The sequence below is a fragment of the Hyla sarda genome, chromosome 7, assembly GCF_029499605.1.
Source record: "Hyla sarda isolate aHylSar1 chromosome 7, aHylSar1.hap1, whole genome shotgun sequence".
In the NCBI taxonomy this organism is placed as follows: Eukaryota; Metazoa; Chordata; class Amphibia; order Anura; family Hylidae; genus Hyla; species Hyla sarda.
In genome coordinates, this window is record NC_079195.1 from 172,346,957 (window position 1) to 172,372,895 (window position 25,939).

The 25,939-nt window shown below is 40.3% G+C and overlaps 1 protein-coding gene across 1 annotated transcript in view; it reads left to right on the forward strand.

The window, feature by feature from the left end:
- The first annotated feature begins 2,113 nt into the window (after positions 1 to 2,113).
- Positions 2,114 to 25,939, forward strand: part of LOC130283185 (leucine-rich melanocyte differentiation-associated protein-like) — a 512,903-nt gene continuing 489,077 nt past the window's right edge. The window contains exons 1-3 of the mRNA XM_056532387.1: positions 2,114 to 2,119; positions 11,421 to 11,538; positions 15,865 to 15,994. Coding sequence (XP_056388362.1) covers positions 2,114 to 2,119; positions 11,421 to 11,538; positions 15,865 to 15,994 — 254 coding nt within the window. The remainder of the gene's footprint in view (positions 2,120 to 11,420; positions 11,539 to 15,864; positions 15,995 to 25,939) is intronic.

Consider the following 25,939-nt stretch of genomic DNA (forward strand, 5'->3'; position numbering starts at 1 on the left):
GGGGCCAGGGGGGGGGATTTTTTTTTTTACTTTTTGGGGACACAGAATGCCTACCTTGCCCTGAATACTGCTCTCCCTGATCTAGGGGCTCCTGAGGGGGCTCCGATCGTGCAGAGGGGGGGGGGTCCCGGTCCTCTCGTGGTAGCTCTGCCCGCTGACTGAACTCAGCGAGCGCGCAGAGCTGCATGAGGGGACCGTTAACCCCTGCTCTGCTGGACTACTATTGGCCGGACGATCCCGGCCAATAGAAGCGTTGCTGGGGTGGTGACAGTACTGTCACCGCTCCCCAGCAACTGGAGGTGATTGGCGGTGTATTGTACACCACCGATCACCTTCTTTTTCCGGGTCATCGGGTCACAAGTGACCCGAATGACCGGAATCGCAGCAGATCGCTTGCATGAATTCGCGAGTGCTCTACTGCGATCGCCGACATGTGGGGGTCCCGGGACCCCCCTCGGCATTTGCACGGCATGCCTGCTGAACGATTTAAGCAGGCATGCCGTTCCGATCTCTGCCCGGTGCGTGGCAGGGATCGGAAAACGCCAGGGCGTAACATTACGCCCTTGGTCCTTAAGGGGTTAAACATGATCCTCTAATGTATTCCTATCTGGTAAATCCTCTTCTACCTTCATTCATTTACCACCTCCAAGTACCCATATCCAAGTGAATACTCAACTTCAACATATTGGAACTCACACAAGTCAGTTAATAACCTGTCCCCTCCATACAACTCTGCTCCAACATCCAAAAAAAAAAACCTCCATGCATGTAATCTCCAGTCCTTGCAAGACAACACTCTGCTCTGGATGAGGGGCAAAAACTCTGAAACAGCTTTCTACAGATTAGTAACCTCTTCTTATGGACAGTTTTTTGGCTTGGCTTAAATCCACAGCCATGTTCTAAGTCTTTTAATTGGAGTCGAACGCTGACTTGAATTGAAAGCTACCTGCAAAAAGAAGGCATCAGTGAGCTACTTTGTCTTTCCTACTTCCCAGAATTTCCATTGGAGCATGAATGACTTATAACTCTCCACACAACTTTATGAAATACTCTTCAAGGAGAAACATTACCCCTTTAGTCCCTCTTGTCTGCTTCTCAGATTTTCGTTTTCAAGATTTGTCCTGTACATACCCCATACTCTGGAACTCAGTATCCCACCAAATCTTTTGCCATTCAGACACTCAAAAGGAATCTAAAAACTCATCTCAACATGAATGAATAAATAAATAAAAATAATTTCCATGGCCCAATACCCACTACCCAGAAAAAGCTCCTTGTTTTTGTTTGGATGTAATGTGGCAAATAAATGCAGATTCATTGTATTACACAGTTGTAAAAATACACATGTCCATCAAGTTCAACCAAGGAGTGAAAGGAAGGGGTATGGGTGGATGAAGAGTAGGGGTGAAATTCTCTATTTTTTGAAGCCTTCAATCGTTCCTGCTCTGAGTATCTCCTCAGGTATACTGTACCATAAATTCACAGTTCTTATAGTAAAGAAGGCTTGTCACCCCTGGAGACTAAACCTTTTTTTTGCCAGGCAGAGGTAGTGCCCGCTTGTCTTTTGAGAGGTTTTTACCCATTTTTTTTGTATGGGCCATGCAGATTCTTTAATAGGGTGATCATATACCCCTTAACGACATAGGACGTAAATGTATGTCCTGATGCCCTTGTACTTACACACCAGGATGTACATTCACATCCTATACATGACGTGAGCACCGGAACGGCGATCACGTTGATGTCTGCCATTAACCCCTCAGATGCTATGATCAATACAGATCCAATCATCCATAGTGGCTGGGATCCAATCATCCAGCATGGCTGCCGGAGGTCCCCTCACCTGCCCATCTCCAGGAGTCTTCTGCTGTGGTCTGAGATTGAGCAGACCAGAGCAGAAGATCGCTGATAACACTGATCAGTGCTATACCCTATGCATAGCACTGAACAGTATTAGCAATCAAATGATTGCTATAGATAGTCCAAACAGCAAGAAAGAAAACAGAGGGCACTCACGATTTTCTCTTGTCCGGACTTTATTTTGGAGGTCATTACAGCAGCAGGTACGCCAGGTAGGTGTTAAATTGCATTAGACCAGCACTAAACGGGAGCCATGACGGTAATAGCTATTTTGCACCGCTCCCGGCGCTTCTCCAGACCACCTATAGATTGTCCCCTATGGGGACATAAAAAGTGTTAAAAAAAAAAAAGGTAAAAAGTAAAATAAAATTAAAAAAAGGTAAAAATTATGAAAAATCCCCTCCCCCAATAAAAATTTAAATTGTTCCTTTTTCCCATATTTGGTATTGCCGCATGCGTAAATGTCCGAACTATCAAAATATAATGTTAATGATCCTGTACAGTGAATGGCGTAAACATATAAAAAAAATCTCCAAAATTGCTGCTTTTTTGTCACATTTTATTCCCAAAAATATTTTGAAAAATGATTTAAAAGTTTCATATATGCAAATGTGGTATTGATAAAAAGTACAGATTATGGCACAAAAAAAGTTAGCCCTCAAACAGCCGCCCTCAAACAGCCGCAAGTTAGAAAATTATAGGCCGTCAAAATAGAGGGATTTTAAACACTAATTTGATTAAAAAGTTTGAGATTTTTTTTAAAGAGGTACAGTAATAAAAAAAAAGTATGTAGTCACGGGTTTCATTTTAATCGCATTGACCCACAGAACGAAGAAAATAAGTAATTTTTACGTAAAGTGTAAATCGTGAAAAGGAAACCTTACAAAATCTTCAAAATTGCATTTTTTTTGTTTATTATCCCACACAAATAAATTTTTTTTGGTTGCACCATACATTTTATAGTAAAATGAGTGATGTCATTACAAAGGACAACTGGTCGTGCAAAAAACAAGCTCTCCTGTGGATAAAAATAAAAAAGTTATGATTTTTTGAAGGTGAGGAGGAAAAATGAAAATGCAAAAATAAAATTGGCTGTGTCCTTAAAGGGGTTATCCAGGAAAAAACTTTTTTTTTTTATATATATCAACTGGCTCCAGTAAGTTAAACAGATTTGTAAATTACTTCTATTAAAAAATCTTAATCATTTCAGTACTTATGAGCTTCTCAAGTTTAGGTTGTTCTTTTCTGTCTAAGTAATCTCTGATGACACGTGTCTAGGGAACCGCCCAATTTAGAAGAGGTTTGCTATGGGAATTTGCTTCTAAACTGGGCGGTTCCCGAGACACATGTCATCAGAGATTACTTAGACAGAAAAGAACAACCTTAACTTCAGAAGCTCATAAGTACTGATAGGATTAAGATTTTTTAATAGAAGTCATTTACAAATCTGTTTAACTTTCTGGAGCCAGTTGATATATATAAAAAAGTTTTTCCTGGAATACCCCTTTAAGGCCAAAATGAGCTGTGTCCTTAACTCCTTAAGGACACATGAGGTACTGGCGTCATAGCGGGTCAGGCGCGGCCTCTAACAACGGCCGGGACCCGTGGCTAATAGCACGTGGCATTGATCGCGGTGCGGCGCGCTATTAACCCTTTAGACGCTGCGTTGAAAGTTGAACGCCGCGTCTAAAGTGAAAGTACGCTGGTTAGCTCAGTGGGCTGTTCGGGATAGCCGCGGCGAAATCGCGGCATTCCCGAACAGCTTACAGGACAGCAGGAGGGTCCCTACCTGCCTCCTCGCTGTCCGCTCGCCGAATGACTGCTCAGTGCCTGAGATCCAGGCATCAGCAGTCAAGCGGCAGAATCATCGATCACTGGTTTCCTATGAGAAACCAGTGATCAATGTAAAAGATCAGTGTGTGCAGTGTTATAGGTCCCTATGGGAGCTATAACATTGCAAAAAAAAAAGTGGGAAAAAAAAGTGAATAAATATCATTTAACCCCTTCCCTATTAAAAGTTTGAATCGCCCCCTTTTCCCATAAAAAAAAAAAACAGTGTAAATAAAAATAAACATATATGATATCGCCGTGTGCGTAAATGTCCGAATTATAAACATATATCGTTAATTAAGCCGCACGGTCAATGGCGTACGCGCAAAAAAATTCCAAAATAGTGAATTTTTGGTCACTTTTTATATCATGAAAAAATGAATAAAAAGCGATCAATAAGTCCTATCAATGCTAAAAACTTCAGATCACAGCGCAAAAAATGAGCCCTCATACCGCCCCTTATGCGCAAAAATAAAAAAGTTATAGGGGTCAGAAGATGACAATTTTAAACGTATAAATTTTTCATGTAGTTATGATTTTTTTCTAGAAGTACGACAAAATCAAACCTATATAAGTAGGGTATCATTTTAATCGTATGGACCTACAGAATAAAGATAATATGTCATATTTACCAAAAAATTTACTACAGAGAAACGGAAGCCCCCAAAATTTACAAAACAGCATTTTTTTTTTTTTTCAATTTTGTCTCACAGTGATTTTTTTTTTCCATTTCGCTGTAGATTTTTGGGCAAAATGACTGACATTACAAAGTAGAATTGGTGGCGCAAAAAATAAGCCATCATATGGATTTTTAGGTGCAAAATTGAAAGAGTTATGATTTTTTAAAGGCAAGGAGGAAAAAACGAAAATGGAAAAACCCTCGGTCCTTAAGTGGTTAAGGGGTTAAACGTCTATTTTAAAGACTAAACAAATCAAACTATTTTAATCTTTTCTCATAGCTAAGATGTTCCATGCCCCTTATTAGTTCAGTTGTGTGAATCTGTACCCTTTTCAGCTTCATAACGTTCCTTTCATGATCTAGTGCCAAAAGTGAACAGCATATTCCAGGTGAGGCCGCACCAATGCTTCACAAAGCGGTAGTATTATGTCCCTGTCCTGCAAGTTCATGCCTCTTTTGATACAAGATAATATCCAACTGACCTTAGAAGCAGCTGCTTGACATCTATTGCTGTTCTGATCTACAAGTACACCCAGATCCTTCTCTACTAGTGACTCCCCCAGTTTTACTCCCCCATGCAGGTTATTAGTACCCAGATGCATAACTTAACATTTATCCACATTAAACCTCATTTGCTAAGTGGATGCCCAAACACTCAGTGTGTCCAAGTCAACTTGTAACTTATGCACATCTTCAATATGCTATACTGTGCAACAAAGCTTGGTGTTGTCTGCTAAGATAGAAACAGAGCTGTTAATACCATTTTCTATCTCAAATAAGTTAAACAAAATCAGGCCCAGTACTGAACTGTGAGGGATAACAGTAATAACTGGTAACCAATCACAGTAGAAATGATTGAACACCACTTACTGGATATAGTTCTTAAACCAGTTTTCATTCCAGTTACAAACTAAACTTTCTAAACCTAAAGACCTTTAAGGGGAATTCTGGTACAAAACATCACAGGATAGGGGATAAGTGTCTGATCGCGAGGGGTCCGACCGCTGGGACCTCCCGCAAACTCCTGCTGGGCATCTCTGTGTTCAGAACACTGGCTCTTCTTTTGATCGGAGCGGCCGTGGTCGACATGCCCCCTCTATGCATCTCTGTGGGAGAGCTGGAGATACAGGGCTCGTGTATCTTCGGCTCTCCCATAGAGATGCATGGAGGGGGAGTGTTGACCACAGCTTTATGCATGAGGAGAGCTGGGGCACCAGGCTGGAGATCGAGATCAGACACTTATTCCCGATCCTGTGGTTAGGAGATAAGATGTTATGTACCGGAGTCTACTATGACACTTTTGCAAGATCTGAAAGCATGGCATCCACAGTCACTCCTTGGTCCAGGCTTCTGCTCACATCTTCATTAAAGCAAATTTGTTTAATTTGACAAGTTCTGTCCTTAGAAAACTGATGTTGGCTATCACTTAGCACTATTACCTTTTATGTATTCCTGTATATCGCTTTAAGCCCCAAAAATAATTTTTCCACAATGGACGTTAAAGGGGTACTCCAGTGGAAAAAACTGTTTCTAATCAACTGTTGCCAGAAAGTTAAACAGATTTGTAAATTACTTCTATAAAAAATCACCTGCTGTATGCTCTAGAGGAAGCTGTGTAATTCTTTTCAGTCTGACCACAGTGCTCTATGCTGACACCTATGTCCATGTCAGGAACTGTCCAGAGCAGGATAGGTTTGCTATGGGGATATGTTCCTGCTCTGGTATGTTCCTGCTCTGGACAGTTTCTGACATGGACAGAGGTGGCAGCAGAGAGCACTGTGGTCAGACAGAAAATAACTATACAACTTCCCCTGCTGGAAGGTTTAAGATTTTTAAATAGAAGTAATTTACATATCAGTTAAACTTTTTGGCACCAGTTGATTTAACCTCTTAAGGACCATGGACGTGTATACACGTCCAATGGCCCTTAACCGGGTATGGCGCAGGCTCCTGACTCGAGCCTGCGTCATACCGCCGGCCCCCAGCTGATTCCTGTAGCTGGGGGCCGGCGTTAATAGCCGACATGCGGCGATCACCACGGCCGGCTATTAACCCTTTAGATTGCCGCTGTTGACAGCGGTGTCCAAAGGTGCCTGTATTCAGTCCCTGGTGGTCCAGTGGGGTGGATCACGTGTGTGGGGGGGGGGGGGGGGGGGGAGGAGGTTGGTGATCCACTGCTGAAGTAGCCTGAGGGCTTACCTCTCCTTCCGTGTCGGCTCCGGCTCTATGAATGATACATTTATCATTCGAGCGCGGAGCACACAGATGAATGGGATTGTATGTAATCCCATTGATCTGTATGAGGAATCAAATGATTCCTCCTAAAAGTCCCCTAAGGGGACTAAAAAAGTCCCCTAAGGGGACAAAGGGGTATAAAATGAAAAAGTTTAAAAAAAAGTTTAATAACGCACACATTAACTCCTTCCTTATTAAAATTTTTAATCACCCCCCTTTTCCCAATTTTCATATAAAAAATATATAAACATAATAAAAATAAACATATATGATATCGCCGCGTGGGTAAATGTCCGAACTATAAAAATATATCGTAAATTAAACCGCATGGTCAATGGCTTATGCGCAAAAAAATTCCAAAGTCCAAAATTGGGTATTTTGGTCACTTTTCATACCATAAAAAAGGAATAAAATGTGATCAAAAAGTTCGATCAAAACAAAAATGGTACCGTTTAAAACTTCAGATCACGGCGCAAAACATTTGCCCTTATACCACCCTGTAGGCGGAAAAATAAAAAAGTTATATGGGTCAGAAGAGGACAATTTTAAATGTATTAATTTTCCTGCATGTAGTTAGGATTTTTTCCAAAAGTACGACAAAATCCAACCTATATAAGTAGGGTATCATTTTATTCGTATGGAATAAAGATAAAGGGGGAGATTTATCAAAACCTTTGCAGAGGAAAAGTTGCCCAGTTGCCCATAGCAACGAATCAGATCGCTTCTTTCATTTTAAACAAGGCCTTAGCTAAATGAAATAAGAAATCTGATTGGTTGCTATGGGCAACTGGGCATATTTTCCTTTGCACAGGTTTTGATAAATCTCCCCCAAAGTCTTTTTTGCCGAAAAATTTACGGCGTAGAAAAGGAAGCCACCAAAATTTACAAAATTTTGTTTTTTCTTCAATTTTGTCGCACAATGTTTTTTTTTTCCGTTTTACTGTAGAGTTTTGGGTAAAATGCCTGTTGTCATTACAGAGTAGAATTGGTGGTGCAAAAAATAAGCCCTCATATGGATTTTTAGGTGCAAAATTTAACGTGTTATAATTTTTAAAAGGTAAGGAGAAAAAAATGAAAGTGCAAAAACAGAAGAACACTTGGTCCTTAATTTGTTAAAGAAAAAAAAAGTTTTCCGCCGGAGTACCCCTCTAAGTGTACCAGTCGTTACCTGGGGAGGACCTAGAGCCTGTTTTGGTGCCTCATTTGTCATGAGCCAGCCCCTTGGCACAATACCAGACACCAGAGAATCTCTTAATATTAAGCACAGAAATTACTAAGCTAAGTTTACTGAGAACTCTTGAGTGTAATCCATCTTGAACTTTGTTTACACTTATTTAAATTTTTCTTATACTATATCTACATTAAAGAATACCTGTCACCAAAATAAGCTTTTAATATATTGTTCCTTATGTTGTTATTATTAGACACTTTGCTATTTACTTGCTGTTATAGTTCTCAACCTTTAAATGTTTTTAATGTGATTGAAAAAAACAGCCACTAGGTGGCTCTGTTCTGTTCCCAAACAGTTAATTTGGTCTTCACCCGGACCTGCAGAAGTCCAAACTCAGGAAGTGCATGCAGGGCATGGCAAGGCACAGCTCTTGCAGGCTTCAGTGACATCACACCTGCAGGGGAACGCCCACCTTCTCCTGCCGGGAGCTCACACAATGTGAGCAAGGAGAAAGGTATGATACACAGCTTTTTAAATCTCAGATTTTTTTTTTTTTTAGGGGTGTTAGGAGTAGTTAGGGAATATAATCTGAGTTAGTTTAGAAAATATGGTTTGATGACAGGTACTCTTTAAGCCAGTTTAGTGGATTACATGATGTGTGATCAGCATTGCCCCAGCTTGCATCTGTTCCTACATCTTCTTTTGTATATACAGATCTAAAGAACCCATTCTGTAGCATTGCCTCCTCTTGATCCCCAGTGAACACCTCCACATTATCATCATGAAGGGGTCCTTTTGTTGTTGTTTCTTAACATTTTTATATTGAAAAAAAAAAATTGGGATTTATTTTGATTTCTTTGGCCACCTGCATTTCATTGTGATTTTTTCTGCTTTTATTACATTTTTACATATTTTTGAATGGTGTATTGGTGAGAATCTCTAAGCAGTGCAATATGGAGTAGAATAATGACAGTGTGATTGGTCACTGTTTCTTATTGTTTTGAACATTAGCGGACATCTTTTAGATGTCCAGTGCCCACAGTGTTCTATGTTATGTGTATTGCCAACATCTGTCTCTAGCAGCTGCCATCTGATATTATAATTGAGTAAAGTCATTGTTTTAGCTCATGAAATGTTAACATTGCAATTAGTGTTCATTATATTCTTCTACTTCCCCTTTCTGCACGTTCATCCAGCAAATTGTATGTAAAGCTGTTTAGTATGCAATATCTTCCCCTATAAAGTGTCCAGTAGCTGAAGAATTGTGCTGCGAATTTCATTGTTGCTTCTTTAGGCTGAAAACAGACATAGCATTTTTGTTTAAAAATGCCACCCCATAACAGATGTTAGCTGGGGCTAAAAATGAAACTCCTAGCCTACAGTACATGGCATTTTTATTTTTGCCATTTTTCACCCTTTAGAAAGCCTTGAGTCACATGATGAAAGAATTATACGATTTGTATGATTTGCCTTTTTCTCTTTTTTATTACATGATTTGTAATGAGGTATAAAATGACAAATGACGAATGCCTATAGTAATACACATTATTTTTGAAAAAGAAAACACCACAAAAACTGCATCATGGAGGGGAAAACTGGGGGGGAAGTCTTTTTAGGCCAAAAATATGTCAAACAAAAGGGTAAAATTCCAGTCTGTTCTGAGCATTTGTGTCACCTCTCCTCTCTATCCCTATCTTACTGTTAAAGATGGGGTTTTATTTTTGAGAAGCCACCTTCATGGCAAGTACAGTGTCTCACATAATTGAGTACACCCCTCACGTATTTGTTAATATTTTATTTTGTGAAGCTGAAGAAATAACACTCTGCTAGAATGTAATGTAGTGAGTGCACAGCCTGTATATGTCTAAACCTTGGCAACAAAAGTGAGTACCCCCTAGGTGAAAATGTCCAAATTATACCCAATTAGCCAGTTTCACTCCCCAGTGTTATATGGAGCAGGTGCCTTTGGTGTTATTGCTCTCACATTCTCTACTGGTCACTAGAATTTCAGCATGGCCCCGCATGACAAAGAATTGTTGCTCTACATAAAGATGTTCTAAGCTTTAAGAAGATTGCCAAGACCCTGATACTGAGCTGCAGCACAGTGGGCCAGGCCATACAGTGGTTTTCAGGACAGGTTCATATTAGAACAGGCCTCGCCATGGTCGACCAAGTTGAGTGCACATGCTCATCATCATACCCAGAGGTTGTCTTTGGGAAATAGACGTATGAGCGCTGCCAGCATTGCTACAGAGGTTGGGTAGGGGGTCAGCCTGCCAGAGCTTTGACCATACACAGCACACTGCTTCAAATTGGACTGTCATCCCAGAAAGCAGGCAGACTAAGGACACTGTTTTCTGGAATCATGCCCTGTGATCCATGTGGTTGGAGATAAGTGTGTGATCACGAGGGGACTGACCGCTGGGGCACCCATAGGGTTGCATTTATAGGTCTGCAGTTCTGTGTCACACCATGCATGGGGAGAGTCAGGGTGCCAGAGCAAAGTGATCACAGGGGGGGGGGGTCCCAGAGGTTGCCCCTAAAACCCCCCAGTCCCTGTGGATTAGGGGTATGTTGTTAAGTACCGGTATTCCCCCATAATGACTGTGTGTAGAGTTATTTTGAGGGGGACACAACATTAAAGACTGTTATACAGTCTGTGCACTGTACTATTTCACATAGTACCAGAAAGTCACTTCTTCAGTGTTGACACATCAAATGATATAATAAAATATTTCCAAAAATATGAGGGGTGTACTCCCTTATGTGAGATATTGTAGTACTTGACAGTTGATATAATATTTTTAAGCCTGGGATGCTTTGAGGCTTTTCTTTAGATGTTCATTATTATTTGTTGCAAAAAAATAAAAATAAAATTCACATATGAATTTATACATGTAACAATATCCAAAGAAACACAGGGTTTATCAAGATGTTTTTGTTTATATCTAAATATTAGCTGAATGTTGCTTTTCACAATGTGAAAACGGAGTCTCCTCCTTGCTGTTCTCCAAGTTTTACAGCAGTTGATTTCTTATGGTGTCCTCGAAAGCTAAATCTACAAAGGTGTGTCCTTTTTTGGATATTGTATTCTATCGATTTACTTTTCTAATGCATTACCCTATAATAAGAAAAGCTAATAAATAGAATCCATCATTATTGTCTGGCTGGGTTCTGCCTCTTCTATGATTCCAAATGAATGCTGGTCCCAGAAGCCTTTGCTTTTGAAAACCAGGATGCTTTAAAAAATCATATTTCATATCCATATTGTTTAAAGGTAATTATAACAATTTCCAGTGTCTCTTGACAAGACACAGATTGGAATACATACTGAGACATTTTACATATACTAATAAAGAAGCATACCTCTCCTTAGATGTCTGATAAGGAATCTTCGGTGCACTAATTTATGGGAGTGCAATTTATTACTTCAGGAATAGAGTGGCTGATTTGCATATTTCGCTTCCTATCTCAGATCTTAGGGACAAGTTCCCCTTTTTTATCTTTCTTCCTCCCTTGATCTTATGCTGGGTGATTTATAAGGTGTTGGACTTGGCTGTATAAATCCATCCTCTTTTTTTTTCCCCCTCCATCCTTCTAGATGCAGAGTATTTGCACCTACTGATTTCTTGCTGTGATTTCTAGGTCAACCTTCCCCCAGCTGAAGCCAGCTTAATAACTCACTATCACATCAGCCTTTGTGGTGACAGCCAAGGAAAAGAGAAATTATCACCCATTTCCGAGGACCTTTTGGATGTTTACGGCAAAAACAATTTTTCTTTTTTTGCCCTTTTTTTTTCTTTTGCTTAAATTAAAATGGAGGAAATGATTAAATTGTTTTGATTTATAGAGTCTGCTCTTGCAGGACGATAAAGTCCACTGATCTGGAAGGGCATTGACAGAATTTATGCCACATAAGCAGAAAAGCACTATGCAGCCATTTCTGGGGGACAACAAGTTGTGAATTAAGCATCCGGGCGAGCCATATGGGTCTGAAACACATTGTGAAGCACCCCAGGAGTGGTGATAAATTGAACTGTTCTCTCTGTGTGTAAATCTTGATCATGGGAACTGCTGGAATCTGAAGCAGCTCTTGGAGATAAATCTTCAGGGGTGGTTATAAAAGAGAAGAGTCCAATATTAAACCCCAGAGCTGATAACTTTAGCTGTGAGGCGGGAGAAGTGTCCTTGCTTTGACATTTGCTGACTGGTATTTGTTTCCCTTTTAAATAAGGAGCTGTAACTCTGCTAGAATGATGGCCTGGTCATGGTGACATTGCATCCTCAACCAAGGTTACTGACTGCAGGACAAGCCAGTCTATCCTCTGTTTTTTTCCTTACACACCATGTCAATAGGTACCTGTCTGCTAAGGAACTTAAATACACATTTTATTGCTGACATTTCAGCATCTTCATTTTTTAAGAGCTATGTATTTTTTTTTTTTAACCCATGTGGAGTGGATGTTTTTAAGAACGTATAAAATATTTTGTATACAAAATAGCTATAAATCAGGGATGACAGACAAAGGCAAATGTATGAGACAGAAAACATCCGCAATGATATTATAAATCTAAAGGTAGTGAAAGGAAAACATGACACATCGCTAAATAATTTCTGGCAATTGGAACTTTTACAAAGAATGTTTATTATTAAATGTTTTGGATGAAAGAATAAAAGCATAGACACAGTATAAATGCTTAAAGTTTTTGTTCTGTAAATGGAATACATGCATATCTTAGGTGCACAACCTCATGGTGTCCCCAGTGAGGCACTGTATTCTCTCTTATAATGTGTCTAGAGGTGGTGTTTCCCATCAATGAGCATGTTGGAAATAGTGTTAGGGGTGCCATGTGCCCCTGAAATAGGGGGATATGCAGGCACCCAAGGTGCCCACCTTGTGAATTATTACTGCTGTGAGAGTCTCACTTTTAACATTGTACAATATTGAATTACACACCAAGAGGCACCATCCTCTTCTTTTTTGTTTTCTTTCTACTAAAGAGAGAAAGAGGTGCTCTAGGACTGCATGAGTATTATTATTGTTTGTTTTAGTTTTTTTCTCAATTGTCACAATAGGGCAATATTACTATTTTGGGGCACTGGGAGCATGGGGCACAGGGGAATTATACCTATATGGGGGCACAGGAGGCATTATAACTTTATGGAGGCACAGGCACAGTATTACTGTATGGGACACAGGGATATTTCTGTTTGGTGGCACAGGGGGCGTTATTTATACTTGAGGGCACAGGGGTAATTAATGCTATATGGGTTAGATGGTGCAATGTTATTGCTTAGGGCCACATGGGGACATTAATACACTTCAGAAACACATGGGGGCATTATTATTGTATGGGGGGACAGTAGGGCCATTATACGGAGGCACAAGGGGCATTATTAAGTTCCTTTGTGGCATTAGTTGTAAATAAGATCACAGTTGGGGCATAATTCTTCAGCATTTTTCTTCATCATTTTGGGACACCAGCCCTGTTGAAACTCCCAAAAGGGCAAATTTTTGGAACACATGTAAAAAAAAAAAAACACTGTGTCTTCACTTGATAGACTCAAAACCTGTTGCTATCCCCAAAAAGGGAGAATTTTTGGAACACTTGGAAAAAGATATTACATTTTCTGAAATCTCAAAGTGCATTTTAACACCTGAAGACAACTGGCAACAAAAAAGGATACTTAAATGTTAAAAACCATACAAAATCTGCAAATGCAGTGTGTTAATAGACAAGCTGTTAGTTACCATGGGTTACCACATGTTGTTGTAAATTTGGACATTAACTTAGCCTTAAATGGGTATTCCGGCGTAATATTTTTTTCATATATTTTGCTGGGCATATTGTAAAAATTAAAAACAAGTGATGCTTACCTAACTCAGCCCCTCGTAGCTCCAGTCTCCTGCTGCTCCACTCTTCTCCCTGCCTCTGAGACAAGAAGTCAGAGCAGGACCTGCCTGCTCAGCCAATAACTATCTGCAGCTATGTCCCATCTCGGGCAGGGATTGGCTGAGTAGGCAGGCCCTTGTCTCAAAAGCAAAGAAAAGAGATAAACAGTGGGGGACTGTAAGTTCCTGGAACGGGAGCTGCAGGGGACTGGGGTAGGTTAGTATTACTTGTCTTTAATTAAAAAAAAATATATATATTATTCTGAAATGCCGCTTTAAAACCACTTTAAAACTACTTGAATACATTCAAAGGTGACCCTAGCAGTGTTATACAGGGATCTAGAGATTTTAGGCAGTGTTATGCACAAATTTTGTTGGTTATTGCATTGCCAGTTTGGAAACATTCTGAATCAAACTTTTCAAAAGCTTGCTTAACTCTAGTGGCTACTCTGAGGAATCTACTCAAAGCAAAGTATACCATTTTTGCATATCATTATAAGAAAACTCCTTCCATAGTAAAGCTATAGAAAAAAACCTCTATGGGTAAAGAGAGAAAACTCATGTGTCCAAACTTTTTCCTGGTACTGTAATATATCAGGATATTTAATGGGTATGCAGTAGAAATGTATCTATGAATTTGATATGGTAATTTAAAAACATCAGAGGCTCATCAAACATCTGCCAAGCATATGAGTGTAAATGGAGATGTATGTAATTCTATAACCGTTTTCGATGGAAATAAAACTTTAGCATATCCCTTTGAACGTTATTTCATTGCGCACAACTGATCAGGCCAGGCCTTTCATTACCACATTCATTTGTAACGTGATGCCAACCCCTGTGACTTCACAAGGGAGTAACTGCAGACTTTAAGTTCTAACTAAAGTCTGATCATTTCTGTTTCACAGAAGGTGTCAAACAGTGCCATAGCATGACTTTAACATTTATTGCAAATTAAGTATGTACCAGAAATGAATTGTTTAGAAATCACCTACTCAACTATGCATCATATGTTGTCTGTTAGCTTTGTTACCCTTCATTGACCCAGCAATAGTGATCTCTGTTAAGTAAAATTTCTTTTAAGTAGAACTGGTAAATACCTTAAGTGCTTGACACTGAAGCTGATGGTACTTTAGTTCCTTCTGTAATGGTATGTCTACTTGTGGTTCAGTGGGTTTCGCTATTATAACATACTTGACAACAGTCTAGGTGGTGGGATTCAGCCACTAAAGAGTGGGTTTTATACAAACTCTACAAATAAAAAGTTGCTATTACTAGGGTGCGGCTTAAATTTCCCAATTTGACTTTAAAATCTCGGATAACATTGTGTCTTTATCAGAGTATGGTGTGCTATGCCTTTTTTTTCTTTTGTTTTTGCTTTTCATTGTTTCTCTGTGAAATTTTCTGGTCATCATCATGTGTTTTCTTTCTTTCTTTATGTGTCTAATGTCAGGGGACGTTTTATGTACGTTGACCTGCTAAACTAATTGACCATGAAACCTATCCTATTGCTGAAGTTGTAGTCTTTTTAAGTTTAATAAGAAAAATATGAATATATTATTTAAAGGGGTATTCCAGGATTTTTTTTATTTGACTATGCTACGGGGGCTGTAAAGTTAGTGTAGTTCGTAATATAGTCTCTTTACCTGTGTGTGACAATTTTCTCACAATTCTTCTGTGATTTTCACTCCAATATTTATTTTTACCAGCATACAAAATGACTGTTGTCTCGCATTTTTCCCAGCTTGCAATGCGGCCGAGACCTGACTCACTAGTCAGCTGGTGACAGGGAGCCTGTCTGCTTCAAGGGTGGAGCGATCAATCTGCAACTAATGCAACAGCTGTAAGCACCCTGATTTGAATGGATGCAGCTCATTTATGTTTCAATGGGTGGGGTGGCTGATGTGTGGGAGGGAGGAAGATGGAATTGTGGGATTTGTAGTAAAAAAAAGAAAAGTCAAACATGAAATACTAGTTCACAAACAGCTAGCCACAGAGTTATGGTAATCTCACAACATAGCCATTTAGCCCCAAGACAAGCGCAGATCCTTCCTAAGCATGTCCATTACTGTCTGCCAGGTACGTACTAAAATCACCTTATGCTGGATAACCCATTTAAAGGAAATCTGTCATCGGTTTCATGCTGTTTTAAAGTAAACAGGGTGGTTCCTAGTGGATTTTCCTCACCCCACCAGTCTCGATTGATATATCTCTTCCTGCCTGGGTTTATGGAGAGATCTGTCAGTCAAGGCTGGTGAGGTGGGAAGATGCCACCAGGAACTGCCCTAATGGCATATGGCTCAAGCGGCATGAAAGTGATTACAGGTATAGGACGGATTTGTCCGTTTCTGTTTGTCCCTTTTATTTTGGTTTGAGCCTGGATATTGTGTGATATTAAGTGCTTTATTTTCTGTGGTTTCCCCTTCTGTACTATTTTGAATTTTGCAAACACTTGCATTATCCTAATTGTCCTTTCTTTGTTTGACAAAACTCTTTAATAAAAATGACAGTTAAAAAAAAAAAAAGTGATGACAGGTCCCCTTTAAAGGGGTATCATGTTAAAATGTTAATTTGTTGTAAAGAAGTGTGAAAGCTCTTAATATATAGCTTTTAAAAAACAAACAAACACATATATAATCCTTGTTAAGTGTGATGAAGATAATCTATAAAAGAACAATTTTCTTCTGTCCTTGTACATGCATACATGTCACTAACATAAGAGGTTGGTCTTTTACAATGAAAATGGTCTATAGGGTGTTTCTGCGCCAGTTGCTGTGGTGGCCTATAAAGAGGTAGTTTTCCTTAAAGTTAAGCATGTGAATTTTCAAGTGAATGGGGCCAAGCTGCAGCACCAGACAAAGCCTATGAACAGCAGTGGTCCTGTTTCTGGAAGAAAGCAGCCACATTTTTTTCAGTTTCAAAGAATCCTATTAACCCCTTAAGGACCGGGCATCTTTCGGTTTCTGCTCTTTCGTTTTTTCCTCCTTACCTTTAAAGAATCATAACTCTTTAAATGTTGCACCTAAAAATCTGTATTATGGCTTATTTTTTTGCGCCACCAATTCTACTTTGTAATGATATCAGTCATTTTACCCAAAAATCTACGGCGAAACGGGAAAAAAAATCATTGTGCGACAAAATTAAAAAAATACAGCCATTTTGTAACTTTTGGGAGCTTCCGTTTCTACGTAGTACATTTTTCGGTAAAAATGACACCTTATCTTTATTATCTAGGTCCATACGTTAAAATGATACCCTACTTGTATAGGTTTGATTTTGTATTCAGAAAAAAATCATAACTACATGCAGGAAAATTTATACTGTAAGGATCCGGACTGGTACCAGGAAGCGGTACTGGTAGTGGATCCTCTGTGTCAGTGAGGGAATGACGTGGACCGTACTGGAGGATCAGTTGTAAGTAGTTACTGGTATTCACCAGAGCCCACCGCAAAGCGGGATGGTCTTGCTGCGGCGGTAACTACCAGGTCGTGTCCTCCGGTAGCGGCTCAACCTCACTGACTGCTGAGACAGGCGTAGTACAGAAGGGACAGGAAGATGCGTAGTCAGACGTAGCAAAATGTCAGGGCAGGCAGCAGTGGTTCAGAGGCGGTAGTCGTTAGCAACGGGTTCGGCAACAGGCAAGGAATACACAATAAACGCTTTCTCTAGGGCACTGAGGCAACAAAGATCCGGCAAGGGCAGGAAGGGGCAGGGTACATTTATAGGAGCAGCTTAATATTGGATTGGACCAGGCACCAATCAATGGTGCACTGGCCCTTTAAATGTTACACAGCCGTCGTGCGCGCGCCCTATAGTGCAGGGACGCGCGCGCCGGGAACCACGTGACAGGGGAGCAGAGGAGAGAGCCGGAGCGGGTGCCGGTAAGAGAGGATGGGCCGCGGGCGGGGACATCCCGCAGCGAGGACCACGTCCCCACCAGTGACAGAAACAGAGTGTCCCCGGTCAGTGAGTCTGACTGGAGCACTCTGCGGGGACAAACGCAGTGAGACTGGAGCACTCTGCGGGGACAAACGCAGTGAGCGCTCCGGTCCAGGAGCAGGGGACGGAGCGCTCAGCGTTACATATACGTTTAAAATTGTCATCTTCTGACCTCTATAACTTTTTTATTTTTCCGTGTTCAGGGCGCTATGAGGGTTCATTTTTTGCACCGTGATCTGAAGTTTTTGTCGTTACCATTTTTGCATTGATCTGACTTTTTGATCGCTTTTTATTAATCTTTTCATGATATAAAAAGTTACCAAAAATACGCTACTTTGGACTTTGGAATTTTTTTGCGCGTATGCCATTGACCGTGTCGTTTAATTAGCGGTATATTTTTTTAATTCGGACATTTCCGCATGCGGCGATACCACATATGTTTATTTTAGTTTTTATTTACACAGTTTTTTTTTTATTATTGGAAATGCCAGGTGATTCAAACTTTTATTAGGGGAAGGGATAATTCAAAGGTTTAATGATTTTTTTACACTTTTCTTTTGCAACATTGCATTTACTGATCTTTAAAGGGGTACTCCGGTGCTTACACATCTTATCCCCTATCCAAAGGATAGGGCATAAGATGCCTGATCGCGGGAGTCCTGCAGCTGGGGATGCCCGTGATCATGCACTCGGCACCCCGTTTGTAAACGGTCCCCGGAGCGTGTTCGCTCCGGGTCTGATTACGCTCGACCGCAGGGTCGGCGGTGTGTGACGTCACGACCCCGCCCCCTTTGGATAGGGGATAAGATGTGTAAGCACCGGAGTACCCCTTTAACAGTGTTCAATGCATCTCCATAGGGATGCATTGATCATGGTTTTCGGCGATTGATTGCTCAAGCCTGGATCTCAGCTCGGCGATTGGACTGCAGGAAGGAAGGTAAGAGACCTTCCTCCTGTAGTACAGCTGTTCGGGATGCTGCGATTTCACCGCGGCGATCCCGAACAGCTCCCTGAGCTAAACGGCACTTTTTACTTTCACTTTTAGCCGCGTGACTCAGCTTTGTGCGCGCGGCACCGCGATCAGTGCTGTGCGCTATTAGTGGCAGGTCCCGGCTTCACTATGACGCCAGGCCCGCCGTGATATGATGCGGGGTCACCGTGGGACCCCGCGTTATATCACGGGAGCGAGACCAAGGACGTACTCATACGTCCTTGGTCCTTAAGGGGTTATCCAGAAATAGAAAAACAGCTCTATGTCTGTCCATGTTGTGCGTGGTATTAAAACTTGGCTCTATTCACTTCAATAGAACTGAGCTGCATAACCACACCCAACCTAGAGGCAGACAGGGAGCGGTTTTTGAAAGAGATTAGCTCTGTTTTTCTATTCCTGGATAACTCCTTCAATGTTTCAAACACAATAGTATTTTCAGTGTATGTAACTGGCTGTAGGACACTATTATTATATACATTTCAATGATATATTATCATTTGTATGGAATACCGTATGGAGCACCATGAAGTAGAAACTTAGGAATTAGTTAAAATTTATTTTACTCAGAAATGTCAGAAATGCCCATGTAAATTATGAGAATGCCTATTGAATTCATGTTTGCATTGTGTCTGCTATGAAATGACAACTAGCAGCTCTGGCAGCAAAGAGTCAAAATTATCTTGTTCACATGTGTGGGAGACAGCTGGCAATGGAGATGAATGCAGAGATGCATATGCTGATGTTGGTTAATGGTGTGTTGCCTAATAAACACAGAGATAAAGCAGTTCCTGTGATACTGAACTGTGGTTTGAAGCATCTGATGATGTATTGATAAGTCACTTAAGTTCATACAGTCATTTCCTATTTCTTCCAAAGAAAAAAGGCTCGTTAGTAGTAATCTTGTGGAAGCCAGTATACAAGCAAATGCAAAATGGTAAACCTAGCACTCATCTGGAGGACAGGGTGGCATTTAAGTGCAAATTATTTATATTCAGAGCAAAGTGACTCAAGTGTTGTACCCAGCATCCTGTGACATCTCTAGTCATATGTGACCTATTGTAGTGAATAAAGTCCACTGACTCATATTGTAATCAAGTCTTCCCTCTGCCTGTGTGTCCCTACTGTGTTATTGAGAAAAGGTGGTATCACAGCTTCAATAACCTAATGGTGACAATCCTGTAAGCCTGTACATATAAACTAGATCATGGATTCCAGCTGACTGACTTAGTTTGCAGCTCTCTTTATGAGATGGTGCCTGACGGAGCGCATGTCTCACTGATCAGATTTGTTCTGATCAAGACAGCGAGAAGGAAAATGCTTTTGTTTCTTTTGCTTCATTTGCTTCTGCACAAACACTAACACACCCTAAAATTAAGACCCTAGATGCATGCTGTAAATGGCTTGTGTGAGCACCCCTGTCACTTCCTTTACAATCCAGCATCACCATCCTCCAGCACAACAAACCGTACGCTTTCATTGTGCATGGAAATGTGTGAGCAATGGAAAGGGCCAATCAGTGGCATTACATCAGCGCGGGGCTGGAGCGCCAATGCAGGAGTCACAAAATCAAATGTTATCACTTCTCAAGTTATGCTAATGAGCCTAATAAAAGCTTCTGGTAGTTTGTTCAGGAATCCACAACGAGCACAGATATCTAATCAGACAAGAAAAGGTGATGGGTGGGAAAAAATTCACTGTGACACACGAGACACACTTTCACATAGTGCTTATTTTACACGGCCTGGGCTGTTTGCTGTCTCTGTTTTACTAGGTGCTGGCGGTTTTTAGGATTTTCTAAGAAATACTATACATATTCAGTTGTAGAAAAATATATGGTTCCGTTGTTCCGGTCAAAATTTGGCTGCTTTTAACCAATAAAATTAGTAAACTAGTACAGAGAACAAAAAAAGCAAGATTCAAGTTATCAGAGTTTCAGATGAAACAGATAGTATTCAATCCCTCATAAAAAAATTAGGAGCAACAATGATTTGGTCTTATGGGGCGTTTCTCGTGCCAAACAAAGATTGTTTGGCTGAAGAAAGGCCCCTTGTGGCCAAAACATTGCCTCCTGTGACCATTTATGAGGAATTAAGTAAAAGTTACGGATCATGCCTACTTTGCAAGTTCTGTGTCTATGTTGATGACTTCACTAAAATAAAAACAAAAGCATTAAACGTTAGTAGCTTCTACTGTTGTTGAAGGTGTGGTATGAGATAAGAAAACACATGGATTCTTTCTTTAACAAAGTCACTTTTGCCCATGGGATTTTTCCAGTATTGGAGCTTGAACCCATTTACATGAATAGTGTTAAACTGCAGTATCAGACAAAGAAGAAAATAGACATGCTACAGATGCAAATTTATATTGACTGCTTACGTGCTCCCTTCTGTTGGGCTTAAAGGGGTTATCCAGGAAAAAAAACATTTATATATATATATATATATATATATATATATATATATCAACTGGCTCCAGAAAGTTAAACAGATTTGTAAATTACTTCTATTAAAAAATCTTAATCCTTTCAGTACTTATGAGCTTCTGAAGTTAAGGTTGTTCTTTTCTGTCTAAGTGCTCTCTGATGACACGTGTGTCGGGAAACGCCCAGTTTAGAAGAGGTTTGCTATGGGGATTTGCATCTAAACTGGGCGGTTCCAGAGACACATGTCATCAGAGAGCACTTAGACAGAAAAGAACAACCTTAACTTCAGAAGCTCATAAGTACTGAAAAGATTAAGATTTTTTAATAGAAGTAATTTACAAATCTGTTTAACTTTCTGGAGCCAGTTGATATATAAAAAACTTTTTTTTCCTGGAAAACCCCTTTAAATATAAAAGGGGTATATTCTGAGGTTCCATCTCAGCCTGTGATCACAGGCTGAGCGGTATTTCACTCCTGTTCACCAGAAGCACATCTCCGAAGGTGGGGGCTGGAGCTCTCAGGGGAGAAGACCTGACTGGTGAGTTCAGCAGGAAAAGACGAGAGATTACTGGAGCCCCAGCAGTCAGACCCCCCGTGATCAGACACAGGATAGGGGATACATTTTACAAGACCGGAGTACCCCTTTAAGGTCCTCTTATGTGGCATTATAATGAAAACACTATGATATAGTGGAATGCAAAATAGTGGTATATAAAGGTTTTCTATTTTGCATTATTTTGACAATGTACTCAATATCATGGTCATATCAATAGGTTTGGGGTTTTGTGTTTTTTTGCAAAGTTTTTTTTTTTTCACTCTATAAGACCAGATTCACATGAGAGCAGTCTGGGTGCATTTTTGAATTCATATTGCAGACACAAGTCCTGGTCCAAATGCGGTTCTAGTGGCCTAAGCTTAAAGTATTATAGGAATCTATAATGTTTTCAGTTCGGTTCATCAGACCCAAACTACTTCTGCATTATATTTATCAAAATCTTGCATGCCTATGAGTGAGTTCACATATTTGGTGGGAATTTTAAGGCCAGATCAGGAATGTCATTTCTATACTGTGTTGAAATCCACAATAAGTGTAGATTCATATTTTGGGCGGTTCGCTGTGAAAGTTTTTTTTTGCATTATTCCATCAATGGAGAAACCTATGTGCTTGCCACCAAAACAATTTGCTATTCAGATGAATGGATCAGAATTTCAGTAGCAGAAATTCTTTCAACAAATCTGCTGTATGCGAGTATACTCTAATATGCCACTGCTTTTTCCAAGTTGCAGTTTGAATAGAAATTGCTTTTCTGTGAGCATAATATGGATACTTGATGTCACTTGTATTTAATAAGATATTTAGTATCAATTATTAGTAACTTAAATGTTTCTCTTGATGTCTTGTTGCATATGTATATTTTTTATAGATTCCAATGGATGAAAAAATACTGTTGGTAATTCCCACTGGAAAGAAAAAAAAATAATTTTTATTGAAACCAAATTCATATATGAATGCTATAGTTGTGCATCATAGTAAATATGAGGACTTTTAAAGGAATGTGGAATTATTTCTGTTACTTTATTCATTTTCTTGAATTTTGTGGACACCCACATGCCTCATTTGATCAACTGACTATTCAACATTTACATAAAAGTACATTCACATGCTGCTCAAGGATTATAAAAAAGTTAATTATGAATGGAGAAAAGTGTCATCAACTTATATACCTATCCCTCCTTCCCCACTTTATAAAAGAGACCCACAAAGTACTATAAGTCTATTGCCTGCTGAACTTGGGCTGTGTCCTACGGGAGAGCTGGTGACAGCTGACTCCTATGACCTCTATGTCTGTTGAATTCTCAACGAGATTGAGTCTTGAAAGTTCGATTATTACTGACAGGTTTGTAAGTGAGAGGAAGCTGATCTCTCTGCGGAAAGCTGATAACTTGAGACAAGCTTTAACTGCGATGCAGTGAGACAGAGGCGGTTTAGGGAAGAAAAGAAATCACAAGCTTCAGACAGTGTGAAATTATAAGAGAAGTGATGTTTATATGTAGAAATAGCCATCATTACCCATTGTGTCCAGGACCACATTCACTCTATTGTATTACAGCATTATAAAAAATAAAAAAAAAAGTGCACAAGCATATCTTAAATAGTTGCTGATCAATAGGAGATATTACTGTTATTGTGAACTGCCCAGTGATCAACCATTATTTGCCAGGTTCCTGTGATGTAGATGTTCATCGTCTCTTTTCTTTACATAATAGTCCACATCTGATTTGGGTAAGGGTGGGAAAGTTCCTTCTTAAAAAAAAAAAATAATAATAAATTGCCCTAAACTTGTCATTTGTTGTTTTTGACATTTTTTTTTTATCCTGAAAAAAACACCACATTTGTTTATTGACTGTGTTTCCTATTGGTGTTCATCCTTAAGGTAGGCATACACTTTCATTATGTCAGTTATCTCTCCCAAAGTAAGCTGTAGCTAGACCGCTCTGGCCGTGGCTTATGTTTCCCAGAATAATAGGGTTGGGCAGTAAAAATTCCAACATGCCCGACCCTACTCTCCACCGATATCATCTGTTGGAGGAACGTGGGGAGGCTGCAATATACTTTACACAGTAGGTCGAACCTAGCACCTTAAAGGGTACTCCGCCCCTAGCATCTTATCCCCTATCCAAAGGATAGGGGATAAGATGTCTCATTGGCGGGGTCCCGCTGCTGGGGACCCCCGGGATCTCCGCTGTGGCACCCCGCTATCGTTATTGCACAGAGCACACTCGCTCTGTGTGTAATGACGGGCAATACAGGGGCCGGAGCATTGTTACATCACGGCTCCACCCTCTCATTATGTCACGGCCCGCCCCCTCAATACAAGTCTATGGGAGGGAGCGTGGCGGCCATCACGCACCTCCCATAGACTTGCATTAAGGGGACGGGCCTTGACGTCATGAGGGGGCGGAGCCGTGATGTCACAATGCTCCGGCCTCTGTATTGCCGGTCATAATGCACAGAGGGAGCGTGCTTTGTGCAGTAATGATAGCGGGGAGATCCCGGGGTCACCAGCAGCGGGACCCCGGCAATCTGACATCTTATCCCCTATCCAAAGGTCTATCTTATGCCCTATAAGATGTCTAGGGGCGGAGTACCCCTTTAATTCGGTCACAGAGCAAAAAATGTCAGTTTTTATGTGGCGTGTGACCATGGACGAATATTTTATATGCAGAGTATCAGCAGATAACCATTTCAGAACGTTAATACAAACTATATTATTGTAACTTTAAAGCCAAAGTAAGAGTCTATTCACACGGCGGAATTTCCTCTGGTGGAAAGGCAAAGAGGAAAGACGGGTTGGCACCACGGCTTAGCGTGTCTGTTTGCGAAAATCGGTTATGTATGGAGCCAAGGTAATCTGGGTGAGGGCTATGGGGTGCATAAAACTGGAGTAAACAATGTCCAAAATAGTGAAAAAAATTATTTTACCACTCACGATAAAAAGTAACCTTTATTTTTCCATCTTTAAAATGTGTTGGCTACCGGCATGGAAGGGAGGATGAACGGCACAGCCGAAGCTGAGCGGAGTGATAGCAACAAGCCTTGTTTCACAGTTTTCCCCCTTCCTCTGGCCTCACTGCTGGATGCTCCCGGAAGTCTTTTAGCAGGAAATCCAGGACTGCTATCTGGAAGGAGGATTCAAATCCAATAAATTTGTCAAAGTGCAAAATAATAATAAAACATATGAAAAAATAGTCTCTGTTTAAAACAATAATCATTTAGGTATAATGATCATAAAAATACGGTTAGCTCATTTCTGTCGTTTAGACCCAGGATTCCGAGCACCTCAGTGCGCAGGATCCACTGACACTCTTGTTGTCTCAATGTTCGTTCCCGTTCCGGGCTGTCACTCTCTCCAAGCCAAAGAAGGGGAGTTGGTTTCCATCACTGTTGTGTTTTTCTTTCATGTGCTCTATGAGCCTTGCTTATCCCAGCCCCGATATTAGGGAGCGCTTATGCTCTCTTTGTTGATCCAATGTAATAAAATTTACATGGGCACAGAATGGCAAAGACCACCCACTCTGACCTACAACATATATAGTCCTTTACAATGACATCTGTGCTTCCCCGTTTCAAATAAGCTCCTTTAATGAATTGGGGGCAATGAATACATTTGCCGCATCTGAAGCTACCTTTCAGTTCATTCTCCGTGAGCCAGTTTTTGGAAGTTTTTTTGTCTGAGCGAAAAGTGGAAGTTACTAACACATTTTTCAAGCTTTCGCTGCGTCTAAAAGTTATCAAGGGTTTCCTTAAAGCTATTTCTTACAGAACTGGATCTCTCTCCAAAATGTGTTAATTATTCAGTATGGCTTTCTTAATAATGTCCAACACTGAGTTGTACTGAAATGTGAAGACAAACCTTTTGTCTTTATTATTTTTATTCTTCTTCTTTTTATCCTTTTTATGTTTAAACACCAGCTCCTCACGGGTAACATTTTCCCTCTGTGACGGGACATTCAATAAAAGAGGTCTCAGCAGCCAGTCTAAGTACTTTGATAAGTACTCTAGTGGTGATCCAATGCCTGCACTATCGGTCTCACAAGTGGCGAGGCCAGGCATTTATGCGTTTTTGGTAAAAAATACTACTGCGGTTTCTTGATCCTGTTGGGTATTAACTTTTCTACCTTTTACTTGCTCAGGATACCTCTTTCTATGTTCTTGTGTAGAAATGTCCTCAATTTGGACATAATTTTAGCAGTGGGATCTGAACTTAGGGTATATACACATCATTATTATTAAGTTGCCTTAACGCTTCAGTAGCATAATATTTCTCCGACATTACTACCACACTTCCTCCTTTATCAGCCTTTTTTATGACCAGATCACTTTGTGATTTTAACCATTTTAGGGCCTGTTGTTCTT